This window comes from Podarcis bocagei, assembly GCF_964188305.1.
Source record: "Podarcis bocagei genome assembly, chromosome: 2".
Classification (NCBI taxonomy): domain Eukaryota; kingdom Metazoa; phylum Chordata; class Lepidosauria; order Squamata; family Lacertidae; genus Podarcis; species Podarcis bocagei.
Window position 1 is genome coordinate 59,279,620 of NC_138126.1, and position 20,975 is coordinate 59,300,594.

General features: G+C 43.1%; 1 protein-coding gene across 5 annotated transcripts in view; it reads left to right on the top strand.

The window, feature by feature from the left end:
* The window catches only part of CACNA2D2 (calcium voltage-gated channel auxiliary subunit alpha2delta 2), a 553,469-nt gene that overhangs the window by 29,255 nt on the left and 503,239 nt on the right, over positions 1–20,975 (top strand). For all 5 annotated transcript variants that reach the window (XR_014003634.1, XM_081177654.1, XM_081177655.1 and 2 more), the window contains one exon: positions 7,553–7,634. Coding sequence is in view for 4 of the 5 variants with exons in the window: in XM_081177654.1 (XP_081033780.1) it covers positions 7,553–7,634 (82 nt within the window). In the remaining variant the exon portion in view is untranslated. The remainder of the gene's footprint in view (positions 1–7,552; positions 7,635–20,975) is intronic.

Consider the following 20,975-nt stretch of genomic DNA (forward strand, 5'->3'; position numbering starts at 1 on the left):
AAACTGGAATATGGATACCTATATTCTTCCTCTGGACTGGGAGTCAGTGTGCCTCTACCATTGTGGAGTAACAACTGTGGGAGAGTGCTGTTGCCCTCATGTCCTGCCTGTGGGCTTTCTAGAGACATCTGGTTGACCATAGTTGGAAATGGGATGCTGGACTAGACAAGACTTTGGCTTGGTCCAGGGGGCTATTCTTGTATTCTTAAGTATCCACTGTATGGTAATATGTGGTTTGGCACTGGACATTTTTTGAATATGTACCTATTATATGGTATTTTTGGTCCTTGATTAGCTACATTAGCAAAATCATCAGTATTCCGGCTTAAAATTTGTTTTCCATGAACCCTCTCCCTTGCTTCCCTAAAATTGGGTCTCGCTCAGAGTGCATTGCATATTCTTGGTAAACGTAATGTAAATGTAAATGAAGTTGTACATGGCTAAAGTTAGCTACAGAATGTGAAAGTGTATTCACCCAGCTTTGGGAGGCTGGACTTAATGTTGTTTTGCGTACTGTCATCTCATTGTTCTTAGAGAGACAACAGAAGTTCACAGCCAGTACCAGTGCTGTTTTGCTAGATGCTTTCCCATTGAGAGGGCCTCACATTGTATTTGACTTTACAAGCTTGTTTGGTGGGCTTTCAAGACAAATTTGGTGGTATATTTCACCTAAAAAGGTTGCAGATCTATTTAAATTTGGGGAAATGATTCTATAATCGAGACACAGCTGAAGCCTTCTAACTGGTTTTTATGGTATTTGTCTAAAAGTTGCCAGCAAACCTTGGCACTAAATACACTATCAAAGGTTGTACCCATTGCTGCTGTTCCACTAGCTCAGATGACTTCCACTTGCACAACATAACTACCCCTCCCCCATATACCTTCAGAATCTGCTCCAGAGAGCTGGAGGACCATATGCATGGTTGGAACTCTGCATGCACAGCATTGCATGGATTCCCAAGAAGATTTTTTAAAAACCTTAAAACCACAAGACCTGCATCTGTGTCAATGGCCTGTTGTGGAAAGTGCCCCACTCTGGACAATTTTCTTCATATATTTGATACTTTGCAAAAATGGTAAGAAATTTCAAGGAATGGTGGTTTCTTCAGCCCTGTAAAACCACCCGAGGCATACTCCTAAAATGCAGTGATTGCCATGTATTATATTCTCTGTACAGATTTGTCATAGAGTGAAAACCACACATACATAATGACATATCTGCTGCTTCTGTCCTTTTCCTCTTGACTATTCACTTTCCATAAAATGTAAAGTACATTAAATAGGTATAGAGTTAGGTGACAGGTCAGATAAGACTGAACAGAAATAATAACTAAAATAATAGTAATCTTGTCAGTGTGTTGCTACTGCTATGTAAAGTGATAATATCTGAATCCTAGTCATGAGATTCACTGTTCACATAGGGATGGTGAAAGTGTTCCCCCATCCCTATCACCTGAACCAGAGCCTATCTGCCACACGAACACCCATGCTCACTGCCAACCACTCACACCTGCAACCAATCCCTTAACCCCGCTGACACGGAGGTCAGCCACAGATTATTCCCAGTTACAGACAGATGAACCCCATCAAGCCTGTAATGCCTGGGTGACAGATCACCGTCCCACCCAAGGACAGAGCCTTCTTGGCCACTGCACTCTGGATGCATCTCCTGGCCCTCTCATGGCAGCTGGACATCGGCTACCACGACACACACATTGCTGCAACAGCTGCAACCAAAACATTTTGAGTCCGGGAAGACCTGCCTTCAACTCATCAAAGTCTTCCTGCATGTGGGTCCGCAGGCTCAAGCTGGGAACTTCCGGCAAATCGTTATTGCTCAGCTGCACCACCATCGCCGCAGGCGTGCCTTCCGCAGACACCTTTGCCTGCAGCATCAGGAGAAGCTCCTCCCAATGCATTCATCGTCTGGACACCCAGGAGACACACATGTGGTCGGGGAGTCCAAGCCTGCATCCGAATCCAGACTCCACCGCCCTCCTGCCAGCCCAGTGGACAATCCAGACGTGCAGGGTAGGTGGACCTAGGTTGAACAAAACAACATTAATAACTGCACTTCAGTGCCACATCTGGACATAACCCCTATATGCAGCAGATTTCCAGTGGCCCAATCCTTGATCCTGTCGACGGACAAGCTCCAGTGTGCAGCGGTAGTAGCTGCAACAATGCAGAAAGAATGAGGTGCAAACGACTTGCGCATTACTGCAGCAAATTGATGCCTCTTTAACAGGGACCCATCCTCATGAACCAGGAAGGGACCACCCCAGGCGGGCAAAGTGACAAATATCTCTTGGCATCTTTCACTGCACAAGGGCTGGGCTTTCCAGTGGCAGGCAGCCTCATCAAGGCACCTCTGCCCAACTGGTCCTTTTTGGAATTTCGAATAGTGAGCACCAGCTCAGCATCAGACAGCTGAATGTCCTGCAAAAGCAATCTCCTGGGAGCCCTTCCCTGTGCTAACTCCAGCACCACTTCACCCACACGCAGTGCACCGAAAAGTGCTATAGAAAAGCTGCCTCAAAGAGTCTTGCCTCATAAATCGACCAGCAGACAAGTCTTAACTTGCTGTGCACCAAGAACAAAAAAATTCAAATGTGACCAGCCTCCTACCTGGCGACTTTGGTGGCTGCAACCTGGCCCAACCCTCAAGAGCCTTGCACACTACAAACTTTGCACAAGGATCTCTGGAATAGAGGGATTTACGGAAAAATGAAATGGCAGAAGACTGAATTCTGATGGGCTTTACAGCACGACCCATATATCGTAGGTGAGCCAAACAATTGATTAAAATACAACTTAAAAACAAGATTAAAATACAACATTAAAATGCAGCCTCATTTCAGTAGAAACTCAAATCAAAAACTTTTTGGGGATGAAAACATCAAATCTTCACCAAGGCCAGCCATCCAGACTGGTCCTACGTGGGCCAGAAAAAAGCCAGGGAAGTCCCCAAATAGGAGTTCCATCATAGAAGGGAAAAGGAAAAAGGAAGGAGGGGGAGGGGATCAAGTTGATTCCAAGCCACAGGCCAGGTGGAACAACCCTGTCTTACAGGCCCTGTGGAAAGAAATCAGTTCCTGCAGGGCATCTGAGGGACCATGGGCCTCATAAACAGTGGAAGACGTGGAGGGGCCAGGCTGAGAATCAGGCTGCCTCCCAAATTGCTGGGCCGGCGACTCAAGTTCTGAATTGAACCTAGCCATGGCAGCAGGGTCTGAACCAATATTAGCCATAATTGCACTCAAGCGATCCAGCGTAAGCTGAGTGACCGCAGGGGCTGGAGCTAAATGCAGTGACTGAGACGGACCTCTAATCACCCTCTTAGAAGGGAAAGCAGGACTGGGATTCCTTTTAATAGGCATCTCAATCCCTTCCTTACAAGATGGGGGGGGGGTACAAAATCAATGTTCATACAAAACCAATGGGACCCAGGCGGACTAAGATTGCACTCCCGCCAAAACTAGGCAGGGATGACCTCTCCTTGCAAAAGGAACCCAAGGGAGTTTCCCGTCCTTAGACAATACTCAACCAGCCTTTCCTCAAAAGGGGCATACAGAAATCAATTTTGCAATGGAGAGGGAACTCTCAATACAGCGAAACTACTCAAAGCACTGAACAAAAGTGCCCAGAGAGTGACAATTGCAAATTGCCCAAGTTGCGTTAGCTAAGAAACCCCAAATCTGCAACCACAGCCAAATTACAGGGGCACCAGCCGCTGCAAGGGGAGCTAAGTGGGCAGAGATCAACTGGAAGCTGCAAGCTCCGCAACCGGGAGTGCTCAGGGGCTGAAGCCCCTGTGGGACAAAGCCCCACTAGAAAAAGGGGAAGGAGAAGGAAGGGGGGGAGGACAACTCAAAAGGGAAAAATTAAAGAAAGCATTAACGAAAAGGGGAAGAATAACAGAAAGAAATCACCAAGACGATCCGTCAAAGGTAAGTCTCATGGCTGCACAGAGGACACGCTGTTAGCTTGTTCCGAATGCACGAGCCAAAAGATGAAGCTCTGGGTATATATAGGTCCCTCGATCCATTTAGACTGAGCCCCGTTGGCCAGATTGAACCCAACATCGAGGGACCCATCAATCGGGTGTTGTGGCTAACCAATCCAACCCACCCACAACACAGGAGGTCGGTCTCCAGGGCTCACCACAACACCCCACCACCATTAGGAATACCTCTCAGGTGTGTTCTGGAAACAGAGAAGTGAGTATAGTTTCCCCCCTAAATAAAGCAAGGAATGGCTTTCCTAAACTCTGTGGGGCCTGGAACTTAAAATTAGCAAGGAGTGGACCTACTAATATAGGTATCATTAAAAAACTAGGCAGGGATGACCTCTCCTTGCAAAAGGAACCCAAGGGAGTTTCCCGTCCTTAGACAATACTCAACCAGCCTTTCCTCAAAAGGGGCATACAGAAATCAATTTTGCAATGGAGAGGGAACTCTCAATACAGCGAAACTACTCAAAGCACTGAACAAAAGTGCCCAGAGAGTGACAATTGCAAATTGCCCAAGTTGCGTTAGCTAAGAAACCCCAAATCTGCAACCACAGCCAAATTACAGGGGCACCAGCCGCTGCAAGGGGAGCTAAGTGGGCAGAGATCAACTGGAAGCTGCAAGCTCCGCAACCGGGAGTGCTCAGGGGCTGAAGCCCTTGTGGAACAAAGCCCCACTAGAAAAAGGGGAAGGAGAAGGAAGGGGGGGAGGACAACTCAAAAGGGAAAAATTAAAGAAAGCATTAACGAAAAGGGGAAGAATAACAGAAAGAAATCACCAAGACGATCCGTCAAAGGTAAGTCTCATGGCTGCACAGAGGACACGCTGTTAGCTTGTTCCGAATGCACGAGCCAAAAGATGAAGCTCTGGGTATATATAGGTCCCTCGATCCATTTAGACTGAGCCCCGTTGGCCAGATTGAACCCAACATCGAGGGACCCATCAATCGGGTGTTGTGGCTAACCAATCCAACCCACCCACAACACAGGAGGTCGGTCTCCAGGGCTCACCACAACACCCCACCACCATTAGGAATACCTCTCAGGTGTGTTCTGGAAACAGAGAAGTGAGTATAGTTTCCCCCCTAAATAAAGCAAGGACTGGCTGTCCTAAACTCTGTGGGGCCTGGAACTTAAAATTAGCAAGGAGTGGACCTACTAATATAGGTATCATTAAAAAAAAAACCTAAAAAAAACCTGAGTCAGCCTAATCCTCCAAAAAAGCTGCTTCTTTTGTGGTCTTCCATATAATTAGATACAATAAACTATCATGCATTGGGTAGTCTAGAAGTGATTTTCAAGGACAAAGGTATACTAGGAAAGGTGAACCAACGACCTGATCGGACATAGCAATCTGTGTTCTTAGAAAGGCAAGAGGTAGACATATGTTGATATGTACATAGATTCTACAGGTAGATAAATCTCAGTGGAAATACCAGATGTTCAATCCTGCTACAGGCAGCCTAAAATCTGTTGCTGTCTACTGCAGTGCAATGGATTGTGAAGCCTTGTTTTCCTGCATCTCAAGGAAACTGTACATGGGTGCATTTTAAAGCCCCCAAATCAGCATATTAAAAGCAACATGCTTCTACTGTGTATATTTTAATTGTATGCCACACACAAACATAAACACCAGATCAGCTTTTTAAAATAGCCACCCTTCCCAACATTGTTACAAATGATTAAAGAAAAGAAAAAATCACTCTCAAGAAACATGGGTCGCTGTCACCCTTGACAAATCTAAGATAAATTGCAACCTTTTATGGTAAGTCCCAGTGGACTAAACCTAAGTCTGAATTAATTATGTGCAACTATATATGGCATGTTGTGGTATCCACATTCACTAAGAACAGTACTCTTCTTAATGGCTCAGACATCTCCAAAGGGATGTAGAAGGGATATCAAACACTTCTCCTTGCCCTTCAAGACTTTCTTCCTGTGTGGTATAGTTCTAGATCACTGCTAGCCAAACTGGACCATTTTTATAGCAATAAAAGGACTGAGCACAGAATACTCAGGTCTGCAGAATGGGAAAGGGGAAGACATTTAATAAAGATTCTTTTATAAAAGGTGAAAGGTAAAGGTAAAGGACCCCTGGATGGTTAAGTCCAGTGAAAGGTGACTATGGTGTGCGGCCTCATCTCACTTCAGGCTGAGGGAGCCGATGTTTGTCCACAGACAGATTTCCGGGTCTTGTGGCCAGCATGACTAAACCGCTTCTGGCACAATGGAACACCATGACAAAAGCCAGAGAGCACGGAAACGCCATTTACCTTCCTGCCACAGCGGTACCTATTTATCTACTTGCACTGGTGTGCTTTCGAACTGCTAGATTGGGAGAAGCTGGGACAGAGCAATGGGTGCTCACTCCATTGCGGGATTCGAACCTCCAACCTTCCCATCAGCAAGCCCAAGAGGCTCAGTGGTTCAGACCACAGCACCTCCTGTGTCCCAAAGATTCTTTTATAGGTCAAGGCCAACCAGCAACTTTTCTTTTCCTTCTCCCCTGTCCCACCACTGACACACAAACATTTAGGCTGATTAGGCTGCTCTCAATCATAGACTTGATAGACTCGCACAGTCTGCCTAATTTTTGGGTTCTTATGTCCAACCTCCCTCTCCCTGCCAATGGCTCAGCTGCCATCATCACTCTGCAAGCTCACAAGCTCCTGTCCGACAGTGTGAGGGTTTAAAATTTCTTTCTTATAATTCAGAAGCATATCGTACCCTCCAACATTTCTCTGATGAAAATAGGGACGTCCCATTCCGTAATGATAATTTTACTATTTATACCCCACACATCTTATTGGGTTGCCCCAGCACTCTGGGTAGCTTCCAACATATATAAAAATATCATTAAACATTAAATATATATATATAAAACTTCTCTGTATAGGATTGCCTTTAGACAGCTCGGGGGTTGCATAACTCAATACCCTACAACATTTCTCTAATGAAAATAGGGACATCCTAATGAAAAGCAGGACATTCCGGGATGATATCAGAAACCGGGATGGCTTCTCTAAACCAGGGACATCCCTGGAAAATAGGGACATTTGGAGGGTCTGGCATATGTGTTGTTGCACACATGGGCATCTTAATTTATTTATTTTTTGTGGCTCTGCTTGCTTCCGAACTGATAGGCCATCAGCCAACTTAGTTTGCTATTTGAAGGAAGGCTATTGGGAGTGTTGGGCATAGAAGACAAGGTGTTATTGTGAAGAGCTGGACCAGCTTGCTCCTCCTAATCTGTGTTAAGTTTTTGTTACCAGAAAAGAAAGGCAGCTTGCAGCTTTTATGTTGACTTTATTTTTTGTTCTGTGTGTGTACATTTACAATTTTGGAAGCTGGTCATCTGATAAGCTTTATCATTCTAAGCTTATCATCCTTATCTTGGAGGTCAGGCATGCTTGGTATTCTGCCCACAGCTGGAATGTCAGGAGGCAAGTGTACAAGCTAAGCCCTGGGCACTGATTTGTAACCATCTCCCTTTTTGTACCTCTTTAAATGACTCAGTGTACCCTCTTTCCCCCTGTCTTGTAGAATGCAGTACTGGGCCAGAAGACTGGAGCAAGAGATTGATGGTGTGATGAGGATATTTGGTGGTGTTGATCAGCTGAAACGGGTAAGTTTTGCCTCGTTCCTGCCTTCTCTTTCCTTTCTTTGTCACAATATTTTTGGATAAAGCTGGTTACATCCAGAGAAATAATGGTCATTCATTGGTGTCTGGGTTCTCATGTTCATATCGCACCACAGTCTTGGGGTGATGCTGTGTTTGACTCACTCTTGCAACCAGGGCACACCTCACAGTGCTTGCTTTTAATCTGTACGCTATTAAAAGACTTCAATCACATATGCCTGACACCATCATCACTGTTCTAATATATATAGTCACTGACAGCAGCCTCTTGCCCACTCCAACCTCACCCAGTGATTCACTTCAGATATAATGGGGGAACATGGTATCCTGTTACATTACTGAACCTTTGGCTCCTTCTCCTCTCCTCTTTTACACTTGCAAGGAGGAGAGTGAAAGTAAAAGCTTATGAATTTGTTATTATTATTTCTAATTTATTTTTATTTATCACCTGAGGATCATAGGAAGGGTTACAATATAAAAACACAAAGTACCTAACATATATAAACACAAAGCACATAACATAGCAATAAATTAAAACAATAATCTCCCCCCACCTCCTTTAAAAGGCCTGGGAGAAGAGGAATGTTTTTGCCTGCCACCTAAAGGTATGTAACAAAGGCGTCAGGTGAGCCTCCCTGGGAGAGCATTCTACAAATGAGGAGCCACTGCAAAAAAGAAGAAGCTTATTCTTCTGTTATCACCCTCTGAACCTCTCATGATCGTAGCGTCTGGGTCAGTCATAGGGAGAGGCAGTTCTTGGGGTAATTGCAGTATTTTAAACTTAACTGCCATCCCTCATGATGTCTGCACTTGGAGAATTATACTATGGTTTGTGAAAACAAGCCAGAATCTGAAACCATGATTGCCTTAGCTAAATGTTGAACTTGATATACTGACATTCAGCCAAGATGAGGGCCGCGTTTAGCAAATCTGACAGGGTGAGCGGCAGTGTTGTTTTCCTGTTCTTGGTCCTGATGCTCCGCTTAGAGAATTGCTAATACAAATAGAAGTTGAGACAAACAGAAATCTGAATACTAATAATAGCTCCTAAGCAAAGCCCTAATAGGAAACTCTTTCCTTGTGCATCTGAATGACGCTTAGCACAGTCAGAGCCATGATACCTGCTTGGGTGCTCTGGGGCTCTGTCCTTCCTTAATTTTGTGACTCAGTCTTCTGTGTCTTGGTGATTAAAAATAGAACTAAGCATGTCAGAGGAGATAAAAGTCTCAGACCTACAGACCTGTCACACACCATCATCTGCAAGTTCTAAATTCAGTTTTTGTTTCTCATAGCTTTTGTATGTGAGACACACACACACACACACACACACAGAGAGAGAGAGAGAGAGAGAGAGAGAGAGAGAGAGAGAGAGAGAGAGAGATGTACAGTCTGAGAGGCAGACCTGCTTCTTTTCCCTTTTAATTCAGGTCTAACTATAAGCAGCGACATGTTAGTAAATAAAAATGATAATACCTCCTTCATTATTATTTTTTAGTTTTTTCTTCTTAATTTCTCCCTCTTTTCTGGGTGAGGATATGGACCTGTGCATTGGTTATTGACTGAAATCTCATAAATGCTTTGCCACATGAGGCATGAAATTTATTGTCAAGAATATAGTGTCAGAAAATGTAATGGTGCTGATATTTTCTCTGACAGCTGGCATATTAAAAACATTATTTTTAACACTTTCTTTGTTTCCAGAAACAAGGGATGTTGCTTACTACAACAGAGCTATTCCTGTTTTCAGGAATCATAAAAAGGCATTTTTTCGGCCATTCTTATTGACCATCTATTTAGAAAGGTATATCCAATTTCATAGGGAACATATCGGTTAAAGGCCTGTGAAGTATCTATACTGTGAAGGCTGCAATTCACTGACAAATGCCAGTGATCCTTGACCAATAGATTTTGAAATATCAAGATAAATGAAGCAAAACTCAACAGATATTGGCAAACTAGAGCATTAGTGTTCACCTCAGTGAAGATGTACATAGGATTCTTACTAATAAGATTATAATAACTGTAACCTTCCTTCTTTGTGTAATAAGGTGAGGTAGTTTGGATATGCATACACTATATTCAGTAACAAAGGATGCTTCAAAGCATGTCTGCTTGGGAAATAGCCAGTGTTAGTTATACTCAGAGCTGATCCATTAAAATCAATTTCAATAGGTCTACTGTGAGTGTGACTTAGATGGGTATCAACCCTCCCCTGCCCTCCTCCATGTGGTAGCAGCATACACTTCCATGGGGAAGAGTTGCTCTCAGACTTTCAGTTTGACACAAAACTGCCAAATTGGCAATGGCAGAACAACCTCATGTGGCTAAACCTCTAAGGGTATTGCTACTGTTTGCCTTGTTAAAATGGCTTAAAGGAAACCACCAGATCCCATGAACTCCAATGTAACAAAGAAGGGACCAAGCTGAATTGACATGAGGGATTGTTTACTCATCAAATTGTCCATATAACTTAGGGGTGTGCACAGAAAAAGAAATGGCTTTGGAGCCTGTTTCATGTAGGGGGCCACTTCACTTTGGATTAATTCAGACAACACCTCGTTTGCTTTGCTTTTGCTTCAGATTTCTGAAGGACTCCCCATTGATTATACTGGGGAAATAAATAATGGGTATAACTTTTCTATTTGTTGGCAGAATTAGCTAAAATTTGCAGGCATAAAAGCCTATTGTCAGAGGATGGAACGGTTGAATTCCAGACAAATAAAATACAGGGGAATTTTTTGCAGGGAGCCTTTAAAGTTAAAGGCTTTAAAAAAAAAACAATGACAACCATGACAGGTATCCAAAATCTTTCGGGGCCTATGGGCAAAATCTGGAATTTGGCAAACGTGTTGTTGGTACTACCACTGAATAGCAGTTGTAGTAGAATGGCCACTCAGAGTGAGGAAATAAATAAATGAATCTGCATGTCGCTCTCTACTCTGCTCCCACTAACGCCATAGTCCAATAGGAAGTCTGCTCCTGCATGCTTCTGACCAACCAGAATGAAAAGGAGGTAGGACATGTGTTGGACATTGGTGGGGATATGCACAGAATCAGCTGACCAACTAAAAAAACAATGAGGAATCAGAGATGTGAGGGAAGATCTTGTTGAAGTCGCGAAGGCACACTGCCTGGAGAGAAAGGAAAGTGAATTAGTGATAAAGAGAGAGATAAGAAGGATTCCATGTATTTGTGAGCTTAATTCAGTGTTTTTGTGAACCTGAATTTTTGGAGGGGCCTTAACACTTCAAAGCTATGCATGCTTATTGAGGAACAAGTCTTCCTGAGTTCAATGTGGGAGAGAGCGGCTGCACTCAAGTCTTGTTTGCAGGTTTCTCAAAGGCATCTGGTTGGCTGCTGTGAGAACAGGATACTGGGCTTATCCAGCAGGTTTCTTCTTGTGCTCTTAAACCATTCCTGATTACTATAAGCCGTTTTCTGGATTGGATGAGCATTTTGGTTTGCTACCATTGAAAGATGTTCTGATATTGTCCTATGGTATCTTTGGTAGTCAGTTCTATATAGCTAGTTATTGAAACACTTTAGAGGAACAGGTTCCTCATGAAAGTTGTAGAACACCTGGATGCATTTGAGAAGATTCCAGATTTGTATAATGAGTTAAGCATCTAGAGGCTGACTTAGATGAAGAATCTTTTTGCAAAGTACTTCTGATACCATATCATAAATATCTGTAATGTCATGGCACGGCAGTAAGGTTCAGTATGTGTTTTGCTGGTGTGTGGGTGTGCACGTATATCTAAATTTTATATGCAAATTTAAACAAAAGATAGGGGGGAATTTATCAAATTAAAAATAGGACTAATACTAATAGCAACAAAAAAACCCATCAATTCACATTACGGATATATTGCTAAGCTTCTACATGCTGATGCAACTAAATCTTATCTTACTGTCTCTTGAACTTGATAACACAAGAGGCACATTATATTGTGTCATGTTAACCCTCTCCAATTGTGGCAACAATAATCAGTAGTTGTTGCAACCAACCATCTGCTGTTGTGGACTTCAGCATGCCTCTGATGCTAACAAATGTGTTGATGGAAAACTAAACATGTCTTACTTGTTACAAACAAAAATTATATGTTATGTATAAACCTTACCCCGTTTGGACCTTTTTTATATAAAAAAAGAAGGAGATTCTGTGTGTCTTCAATTAGTACTGTAGAACAGCTCACAGTCATTAATTCCAATTATGTACAAACAGAGAATTGAGGCATAAAAGGACTGATCAAGTAGGGAGCTGATCAGTGAAGGAACAAGAAATTTAACCCATCCTACTAAACTCAAATTCCTATACGGCAGCCCCAGGGGCCATTCTTTACCTGCCTTTTCAAATCAATTGGAGTGTTTCTTAGCAGCCATTGAAACAGTAATTGAAAATGGAGTAATCAAAATGGGATGGAAAATGGCTCTTTTATTCTTTATTGCATCTTACCTTGCTTTTCACAGTCAGCCAAAGGATATGCTCAAGGGTTTAATATCAGACTAGGGATGGGATTGAATCCTTAAAAAGGGGTTTGGGAATACCAGATTTCTGATGTTTGCCTTCCTGCTCCTGGAGACAACTGGGATTGGATCTAGATTCCTCTGAAGTCCTATGATCCAACTGGATTATCGTCGTATTACACACACACACACACACACACACACACACATACACACACACCCCCCCACAAGTATGTGTCTTTAATGCCACCCATTTTCCCCTAGTTTCCTCAGCTGGAAGTAGAGAGGGATGCCAAACATTATAGGTCCAATCAACTCTGGACCCAATTAGATAGACAGATTAATTTTCCCAAGTGAGCTCCAGAGATTTGGGAAAATTATCTAGCTTTTCTTAATTATCTCCATAGTGGGCTTGGTTGTGTGTATCCACTGATCACTATGTAAGATCTCTTTGTAATAATGACCATTCTATGTAAGTAAGAGTCTGCCAGAAGGTGGTTTACAGGGAGACATTAAGAAAAAAAAGGTGTAGCAACTGCAAAGAGTTTCCTCTTTGTCCATGCCAACAGTTCAGTGTAATGTGTGTATCTGACAGTCCTCTGCTGAATTTAACAGACCTGATCTCTTGTCTTTATTTCCTCCACCCCCCCTCCCTGTCATTTTCAATACTAGGGGCATAAGCAATGCTGCTATTTGGCTTGGCCCCATGTCCTTATCAACCACTGATGGTATGCTGAGTAGTGGACAGTATTGGCACATTCTCATACATTTTGAAGAGGAAAACACCCAGTCCATTAAAAGGTCCAGATGGCCTGAAAGCTTGTGCCATTGGTTGGGAGTGGTGCACAGCTTGTTGGCAGTGCTCAACAGCCGACTAGCCTGCAGCTGAGCAGCATTTGATCCTCCTCAACAGGTGTCACTGTGACTCAAAGAAAATCGCATGGAGAGGGCAGGAAAAAACAGTTGCTAGCCAGGACTGCTCAAGCTCTTCCAAAGAGAGGCTCCCTTCTCTTCTTTTAAAAACAAGGTTTTTATGCTGTAGAGCCATGCACTTCTACCCTTTCCCGGGAGGCTTCTGTGGCAAATGCAAGAGATTGGACAGAGCTGGTTTGGAGTGCCTCTCTAACTGACTTGACATTTCATTTTTCTTAAGTGGCTTTTCACAAGCATTCACTGCATCAGTACTTTTATTCTCTATTGTGGTTTCTGTTCCTTGGCTAATTACCTCACGCTGACAGTCTGGCATGTCTACTTGCCACGTAGTTCTGATCTTTATTAATTTTGTTGCCTATGAAAGCGAATAAGGACTAAAAGCATTGGCCAGGGGTTCAGCAATCATGTGTATGCTTCCCTGGCACTGTCTTGACCTACAGCTCCATCTGCTGTTTTAATCTCAGATATCTTGCCAATGTGCTACAGTCTTGCCTACTTTCCCTTTGTTTAAGGGCACATCTGCACAATGCACATTTGGATGGATGAACAGGATGTGGTCAGAAACCACATTGGATTCCTGCAGGGTACATGCATCTGAACTTGGCCAGTGATCAACCACACCGCCTGTTCGGAAGATGGAAGGGAATTACAAGCCGGGCTGGCCAAAGTGATATTGTCTGCACAACCCACTTAGCAATGTCAGCCCTGTGCTCTATGGAGTCATACAGAACCTGAGGTTTAGGGTGATTCTTGGCTTTTCAGTTTGGGGCTACAGTACTGACCTGATTCTGTCAGAATCTGTTCCTGTCAGAAGGGAGTGGGGGAAGGTAACCATAGACAGAAGCTAGCTAGAAGCAGAATCCCCTTGCTGGTTTTATAGGGGTCAGGCAATATCCTCTGATCTGATCTGGCCTATTGCGGTTGAGCAGCTTCTTTCCTGGTGTGATCATCCCAGCAGTTTCCTCCCTTTGCCAGAGCTGCGTGCGGTGCACATGCTGAATCTCCCTTGCCCGCATACTGTACTTGGTGTTCTAAGTAAACAGACTACTGTGGGCTCAAGCCCTGGCAAAACACGGTAATCTGCCATTCAAATCCACCTCAGTTTGTCTAACCACCCTCCCCTACATTCTTTGCATTCTCATCTTTCTGAACATTTCTCGAAGTGTAACTTTAAATTAGGGAGGTGAAACCTGTGGTAAAATGGGTGATGGATTCTGGACAGTTTACATTTTGTCACTGCATGAAGATTAAAACTTGGCTCGGCAGAGCTGAAAGTCAAGTGCATCAGCCCAATGTCACTAGAGCTCCTGTAAGGATATTGATAAAAAAAGAAGGAACATATTTTTTCCCATGATAAAGCTGCTTTTGAAGCTGAAGACAGACACCCAGTTTTTCAGGGATGATAATTCAGGGTAATAACTGTGAGATTTGTGTAGCAGGAGACTTTATCTGGAGCCAGGCATTGCTTTACTTGTGACCCTGAATCTTGGAGCAAGAGATTCTAAGGGGTATTAAGAGCTGGTGAAAATTTTGCTCTTGCTATGTATACAGTGGAGCTTTGAATACGCTAGTGGAGGGGGTGCTGGGGATGTTTGATTTATGCAGATTGAGTGACAGTCTTTGCCCTTGTCCTTTCTCTTGTGTGTTTTTATACAATCAGTGCTGCACAAAACACTGATCACACTCATTCCCAGCCACCTGACTGACTGAGCCACCTGCAAAAATAGCTCCCAAGTCTTCATAGATTTGAAAGAAACACTGCAATGGTGTCTTGTGAACTCTTCCTGAGCCACCTCTGTTGACCAATTAATATAGGCGACAGAATTGCAGAGCAACTATTGTCCACAAGTGTACAGCAGGGTTGGGTGGGTTTGCTTGAATTTGACCTCATGGAAAACTGAACATGGAAAACTAACATGTCGGGGGGGGGGCACTAGGTCAGACACACTTCCATAATATATTAGTTTTCTGTGTGCAGATTTGCCCCCCCCCCCCAGCAGAAACATTCAGACGTACAGTACAAGCTCTTGCCTGTAGCAGAAAGTGATATAGTATAGGAAAATAGGCTTTTCCATATGATTTCATTGATTCTTTTATAGTGTTGATCTGAGACTTCTGTTCAGAATTTTCCTGGTCCATTTTAATGGCACAGTTACAACATGTCACACACCTGCTTTAGCTTAAGTGTTACCAGGAGATACAAGAAGAAGATATGTCAACTCAACATAAAGGTGACATGGTCCCAAAAAGGTAAACAGCAAATCCAGATCACTGTCGTGAAACTCTCCCTTCCCCATCCCAGCCCTGAGTTGGAACTTAATCTTAGATTTTCTTCTCCTATATCAGGCAAGTCCTCCTAACCAACGGTGGGTAACCTGTTGTTGCTTCTGTAGGCTTGACATAATCTGTTTTGATAGAAAGGTGGTTTTGTTGCCGTTTATGTGATCCAGCCCATTTCCCCCCTGAATTTCTGTGTCCAGTCTGTTTCTGAGTGGAAGATCCTAATTGTTCCCTTTCTTTCAGTGGCTTGATTAGAAACATGGGGGGCTCTTGCTGTACCACTCTACAAAAGAAGCTGTGGAGGATTCTCACCTTTTCCTCTTTGTCCTTTCCTTCCACTTGCCATCCATCCTAGGAAATGTCAGAAGAGCATATGCTCCAGTGTTTAGGTCGTTTGCATAATGAGGCTAATGTGTATGCATAATATATAAAGAATATCTGCATGGAGAGGTTCGCTGTGTGGTGTTTGTGTCACTTATTAAATTCTTTCCAGTCAGGAATGCACATCCTGAGATATTGCATATGATATTTGCCAACAGAAAGGAAAAACAGCGGTTCAGCAGCAAACATATCTGGATATGATAAAAAAAATTCCTTCCAGTAGCACCTTAAAGACCAACTAAGTTAGTTCTTGGTATGAGCTTTCATGTGCATGCACACTTCTTCAGATACACAGACTGCTACTGGAAGGATTTTTTTTATTTTGACTATGGCAGACCAACACAGCTACCTATCTATATCTGGATATGGTATGGCATTGGTTATTGTTAGTAGCATTAGCAGTATTAACAGATACATCTGTATCCAGACATTCTTCCAATGTGCTCAGTATGACATATGTGGGTTATCACCTTTTTTAAAAAAAATCTTTACAACTCTAGGATCTCAGCTAGGCCATGGTGGTATGAGAGCCAGTGTGGTGTAGTGGTTAGGAGCGGTAGACTCCTAATCTGGTGAACTGGGTTCACTTCTCCGCTCCTCCACATGCAGCTGCTGGGTGACCTTGGGCCAGTCACACTTCTCTGAAGTCTCTCAGCCCCACTCACCTCACAGAGTGTTTGTTGTGGGGGAGGAAGGGAAAGGAGAATGTTAGCCGCTTTGAGACTCCTTCAGGTAGTGATAAAGCGGGATATCAAATCCAAACTCTTCAAACTCTTCTAGGCTTTTAGAGATCATTGACTAACTCATTATGACCCACTGAACTTCATGGCTGAGTGGGGATTTTAACCCAGCTCCCATAGTCAACATCCTGCCCCAGGGACTTAGGGGTAAGGGCAGGTGGTGATGGTTGTGACAATAAACAGCAATAATAAGAAGCATTCTTTTTTAAAAAATCCAGTTCAAGATAGATTTGTGACCTTGCCTCATTCATTTCCAATCCAGCTTTTCACCAGAAGCAAAAGGTTTATCTCACTTGCACTCTCACGTTCTCCTCCCCCACACTTTGCTATTTACTGAAGCTCATTTTAAACCAGCCAGAAGTGAAAAGTGGTACTTCTGAAGCAGCTAGTCCACATCACTTCATGGTAAAGGCAACTCTGCAGGATGTGATGGCTCTTCTTGTGGCAAGATTCATATTGGGAGATGCATTTTTCCTGTGTTTTGTTTTTACACTTAAAAACAAAGCCTAACTCCCACTTGTACTCCAGTTCCATGAAAACCCAATGGATGTATACTGTATCATTAGCAAAGCTTGCCTCCTTAAAAACACAGATATATTATTATTTAATGGATATTTAATTGTCTTATTATTCTCTCCATATGGTTCTTTTCCTTTGAGCACAGCATGGGAGCTGATGTAGCTTGGGATGCAAATTCCTATGAGCAATATTGATAACTAAAAATGTAGCTTTATCACTGGCAAGAATCAGAATGAATAAGAATTTTAAAATTCTAGCATGGCTACAGTATCTCTATTTTCCTCCCCAGTGCCAGAATTCTACTTGGTAGGAAATTTGTCTTTACTCCCCTTGGTAGGGTTTCCTCTTTTCCATGTGTAAGGAACCTGTTCTCAAAATGGGAGATACTTACTCTTCTGTTCTCTCAGAAAATATAGGCTAGCTGCAGAGCTGTTTCCCCCCCCAACAGAAACTCACCAGAGCTCAGTTCTGACACTTCTCAGGTAGATGCCATTGCCATTATTAGAGAACAAGGGAGGCGTTCATTGTAATAATAATAATAATAATAATAATAATAATAATAATAATAATAATAATATAATAATAATAATAATATAATAATAATAATAATAATAATAATAATAATAATAATAATAATAATAATAATAATAATAATTTATTTATACCCTGCCCATCTGGCTGGGCCTCCCCAGCCACTCTGGGCAGCTTCCATAGAAAGCAAAAATACACTAAAATATCACACGTTAAAAACTTCCCTGAACAGGGCTGCCTTAAGATGTCTTCTGAATGTCAGGTAGTTGTTTATCGCTTTGACATCTGCTGGAAGGGCGTTCCACAGGGCAGGTGCCACTACCAAGAAGGCCCTCTGCCTGGTTCCTTGTAGCTTTGCTTCTCGCAATGAGGGAACCGCCAGAAGGCCCTCGGCGCTGGACCTCAGTGTCCGGGCAGAACGATGGGGGTGGAGACGCTCCTTCAGGTATACTGGACCGAGGCTGTTTAGGGCTTTAAATGTCAGCACCAACACTTTGAATTGTGCTCGGAAACGTACTGGGAGCCAATGTAGGTCTTTCAAGACAGGTGTTATATGGTCTCGGCGGCCACCCCCAGTCACCAGTCTAGCTGCCGCATTCTGGATTAGTTGTAGTTTCCGAGTCACCTTCAAAGGTAGCCCCACATAGAGCGCATTGCAGTAGTCCAAGCGGGAGATAACCAGAGCATGCACCACTCTGGCGAGACAGTCCGCAGGCAGATAGGGTCTCAGCCTACGTACCAGATGGAGCTGGTAAACAGCTGCCGTGGACACAGATTTGACCTATGCCTCCATGGACAGCTGTGAGTCCAAAATGACTCCCAGGCTGCACACCTGGTCCTTCAAGGGCACAGTTACCCCATTCAGGACCAGGGAGTCCTCCACACCTGCCCGCCTCCTGTCCCCCAAAAACAGTACTTCTGTCTTGTCAGGATTCAACCTCAATCTGTTAGCCGCCATCCATCCTCCAACCGCCTCCAGACACTCACACAGGACCTTCACCGCCTTCACTGGTTCTGATTTAAAAGAGAGGTAGAGCTGGGTATCATCTGCATACTGATGAACACCCAGTCCAAACCTCCTGATGATCTCTCCCAGCGGCTGCATGTAAATGTTGAAAAGCATGGGGGAGAATACAGAACCCTGAGGCACCCCACAAGTGAGAGCCCAGGGGTCTGAACACTCATCCCCCACCACCACTTTCTGAACACGGCCCAGGAGGAAGGAGCGGAACCACTGTATGACAGTGCCCCCAGCTCCCAGCCCCTCAAGACGGTCCAGAAGGATGTTATGGCCGATGGTATCAAACGCCGCTGAGAGATCCAGCAGAACTAGGAAACAGCTCTCACCTTTGTCCCTAGCCCGCCGGAGATCATCAACCAGTGCGACCAAGGCAGTTTCAGTCCCATGATGAGGCCTGAATCCCGACTGGAAGGGATCCAAATGGTCCGCTTCTTCCAGGCGTGCCTGGACTTGTTCAGCAACCACTCGCTCAATCACCTTGCCCAAGAATGGAAGATTTGAGACTGGGCGATAGTTGGCCATCGTGGCCGCATCTAAAGATGGTTTTTTAAGAAGCGGTTTAATAACCACCTCTTTCAGCGGGCCTGGGAAGTAGGTGTAAGTTCCAGCACCTACTTTTCTACAAAAATAAAACTGGCTAGCTGTTAGTTGACTTGAGCTGAAGTATGTAGCAATTGATTTCTAATGGTATAGAGAGGAAATGCTGCCACTTTGACAGAAAGTGCAAAGGTTTATTAGGGCAACTGGCCATTCTCCACCTGCACTGATCACTAACTGTCTTAAGACTGCAGTCTCGTACTTGCTTAACATTGAGTACGGGCTTACCCACAATTACCTTTTGCTCCTCTCTTTCCAGACAAAGCTCCACGCTTTAAAGCTCCATGTCTGAGCCCTCTTTTTTTTTTTTTTTTTTTTTTTTTTGCCCTAGAGCTTTCTCCTTGAAAACCCACTCTTTAAAGCTGAAACACAACAAAGGGCAATTTGGGTTTTCTGCAGATTGCCTTTTGTTCCGGTTGAGCTTTAAAGAGTGGGCTTTGCGAGCATAGCTCTGGAGCAAAAAAAGAAAAGGACACTTAAACACAGAGTTATATTTATTTATCTGCTTATTTGTTTATTTATTTAGTATACCGCTCATCATCTGTAGATCTCAGGTCACTTCACAATATAAAAATACAGGACTAAAAGCACAAAATACATAATAAAAACAAGAACAAAAACAAACCAATAACCCCCATCCCACAAATACATTTAAAGTGCAAACTGTGCATAGCAAAGTGCTATGATTAAATGGGCACAAGATGTTGGACATAACATAATGATGGCTGACTGGGAACAGTTATGGACCACAGGTATGAATTTTACGGCATGTAATGCCTTAAGAGAGAATATTATGAAAATGATATACAGGTGGTACATGACCCCAGTCAAGCTTGCAAAAATCTACCATTTGCCCGATAATAAATGTTGGAAATGTAAGGAAACTGAAGGTACATTCTTTCACCTATGGTGGACGTGCCCAAGGATTAAGGCTTTCTGGGAGATGATTTATAATGAATTAAAAAAGGTATTTAAATATACCTTCTTGAAGAAACCAGAGGCCTTTCTTCTGGGCATAGTCGGTCAAGAAGGACAGAACTTTCTTTATGTATGCTACAACAGCAGCAAGAACACTTATTGCAAAGTATTGGAAGACACAAGATCTACCCACTCTGGAAGAATGGCAGATGAAACTGATGGATTATATGGAATTGGCGGAAATGACTGGCAGAATCCGGGACCAGAGAGAAGAGTCGGTGGAAGAAGATTGGAAGAAATTTAAAGACTATTTACAGAAATATTGTAAAATTAATGAATGTTAGAATGATGTTGGATTGAAGTTAAGGGGTTTCTAGCTGTAATGGTATAAAAGAATATGAAAAAATTGGATTCTTAACAGGTAAATTTAGGTTACAATATATCAAGATTAAAGATCAGGAGGGAAAGGAATTGCTGAACTAATAAATTGAACTGGAATACAAAAAGGGGAGGTATGAGGAGGTCCGGGAAACAAGTAAATGAAAGATAAGTGATGAAAAGATCGAATTGTTTTTAACTATTTTTATTTTGTATTTTTTCTTTTCTCTTTTTCATTTTGTAACATTGTAAAAACCTTAATAAATATTTATAAAAAAAATAATAAAGTGCAAACTGTGCCTGGAAACCGCAGAGGGAAGGTAAGTGTGGAAAAGCCCTAACTCCAATTGGGCTGAATGGAGATTACTTCTGAGTAGCCATGGAGAGTGACTTTTTAGACAGTGATTTTTTAAGAGGGCCTCCTTTTCGTTTCAGAAGTAAATGAGGTGGCCATGGCAGATTAAGAAATAATGGGCCCAGGGAACAAAGTCCTCTGCTCTGCCAGACAGCAGCTACAGTGCTAGGGATAACATGGAGGCATCGGCTGGAGGAGAAAGAGGA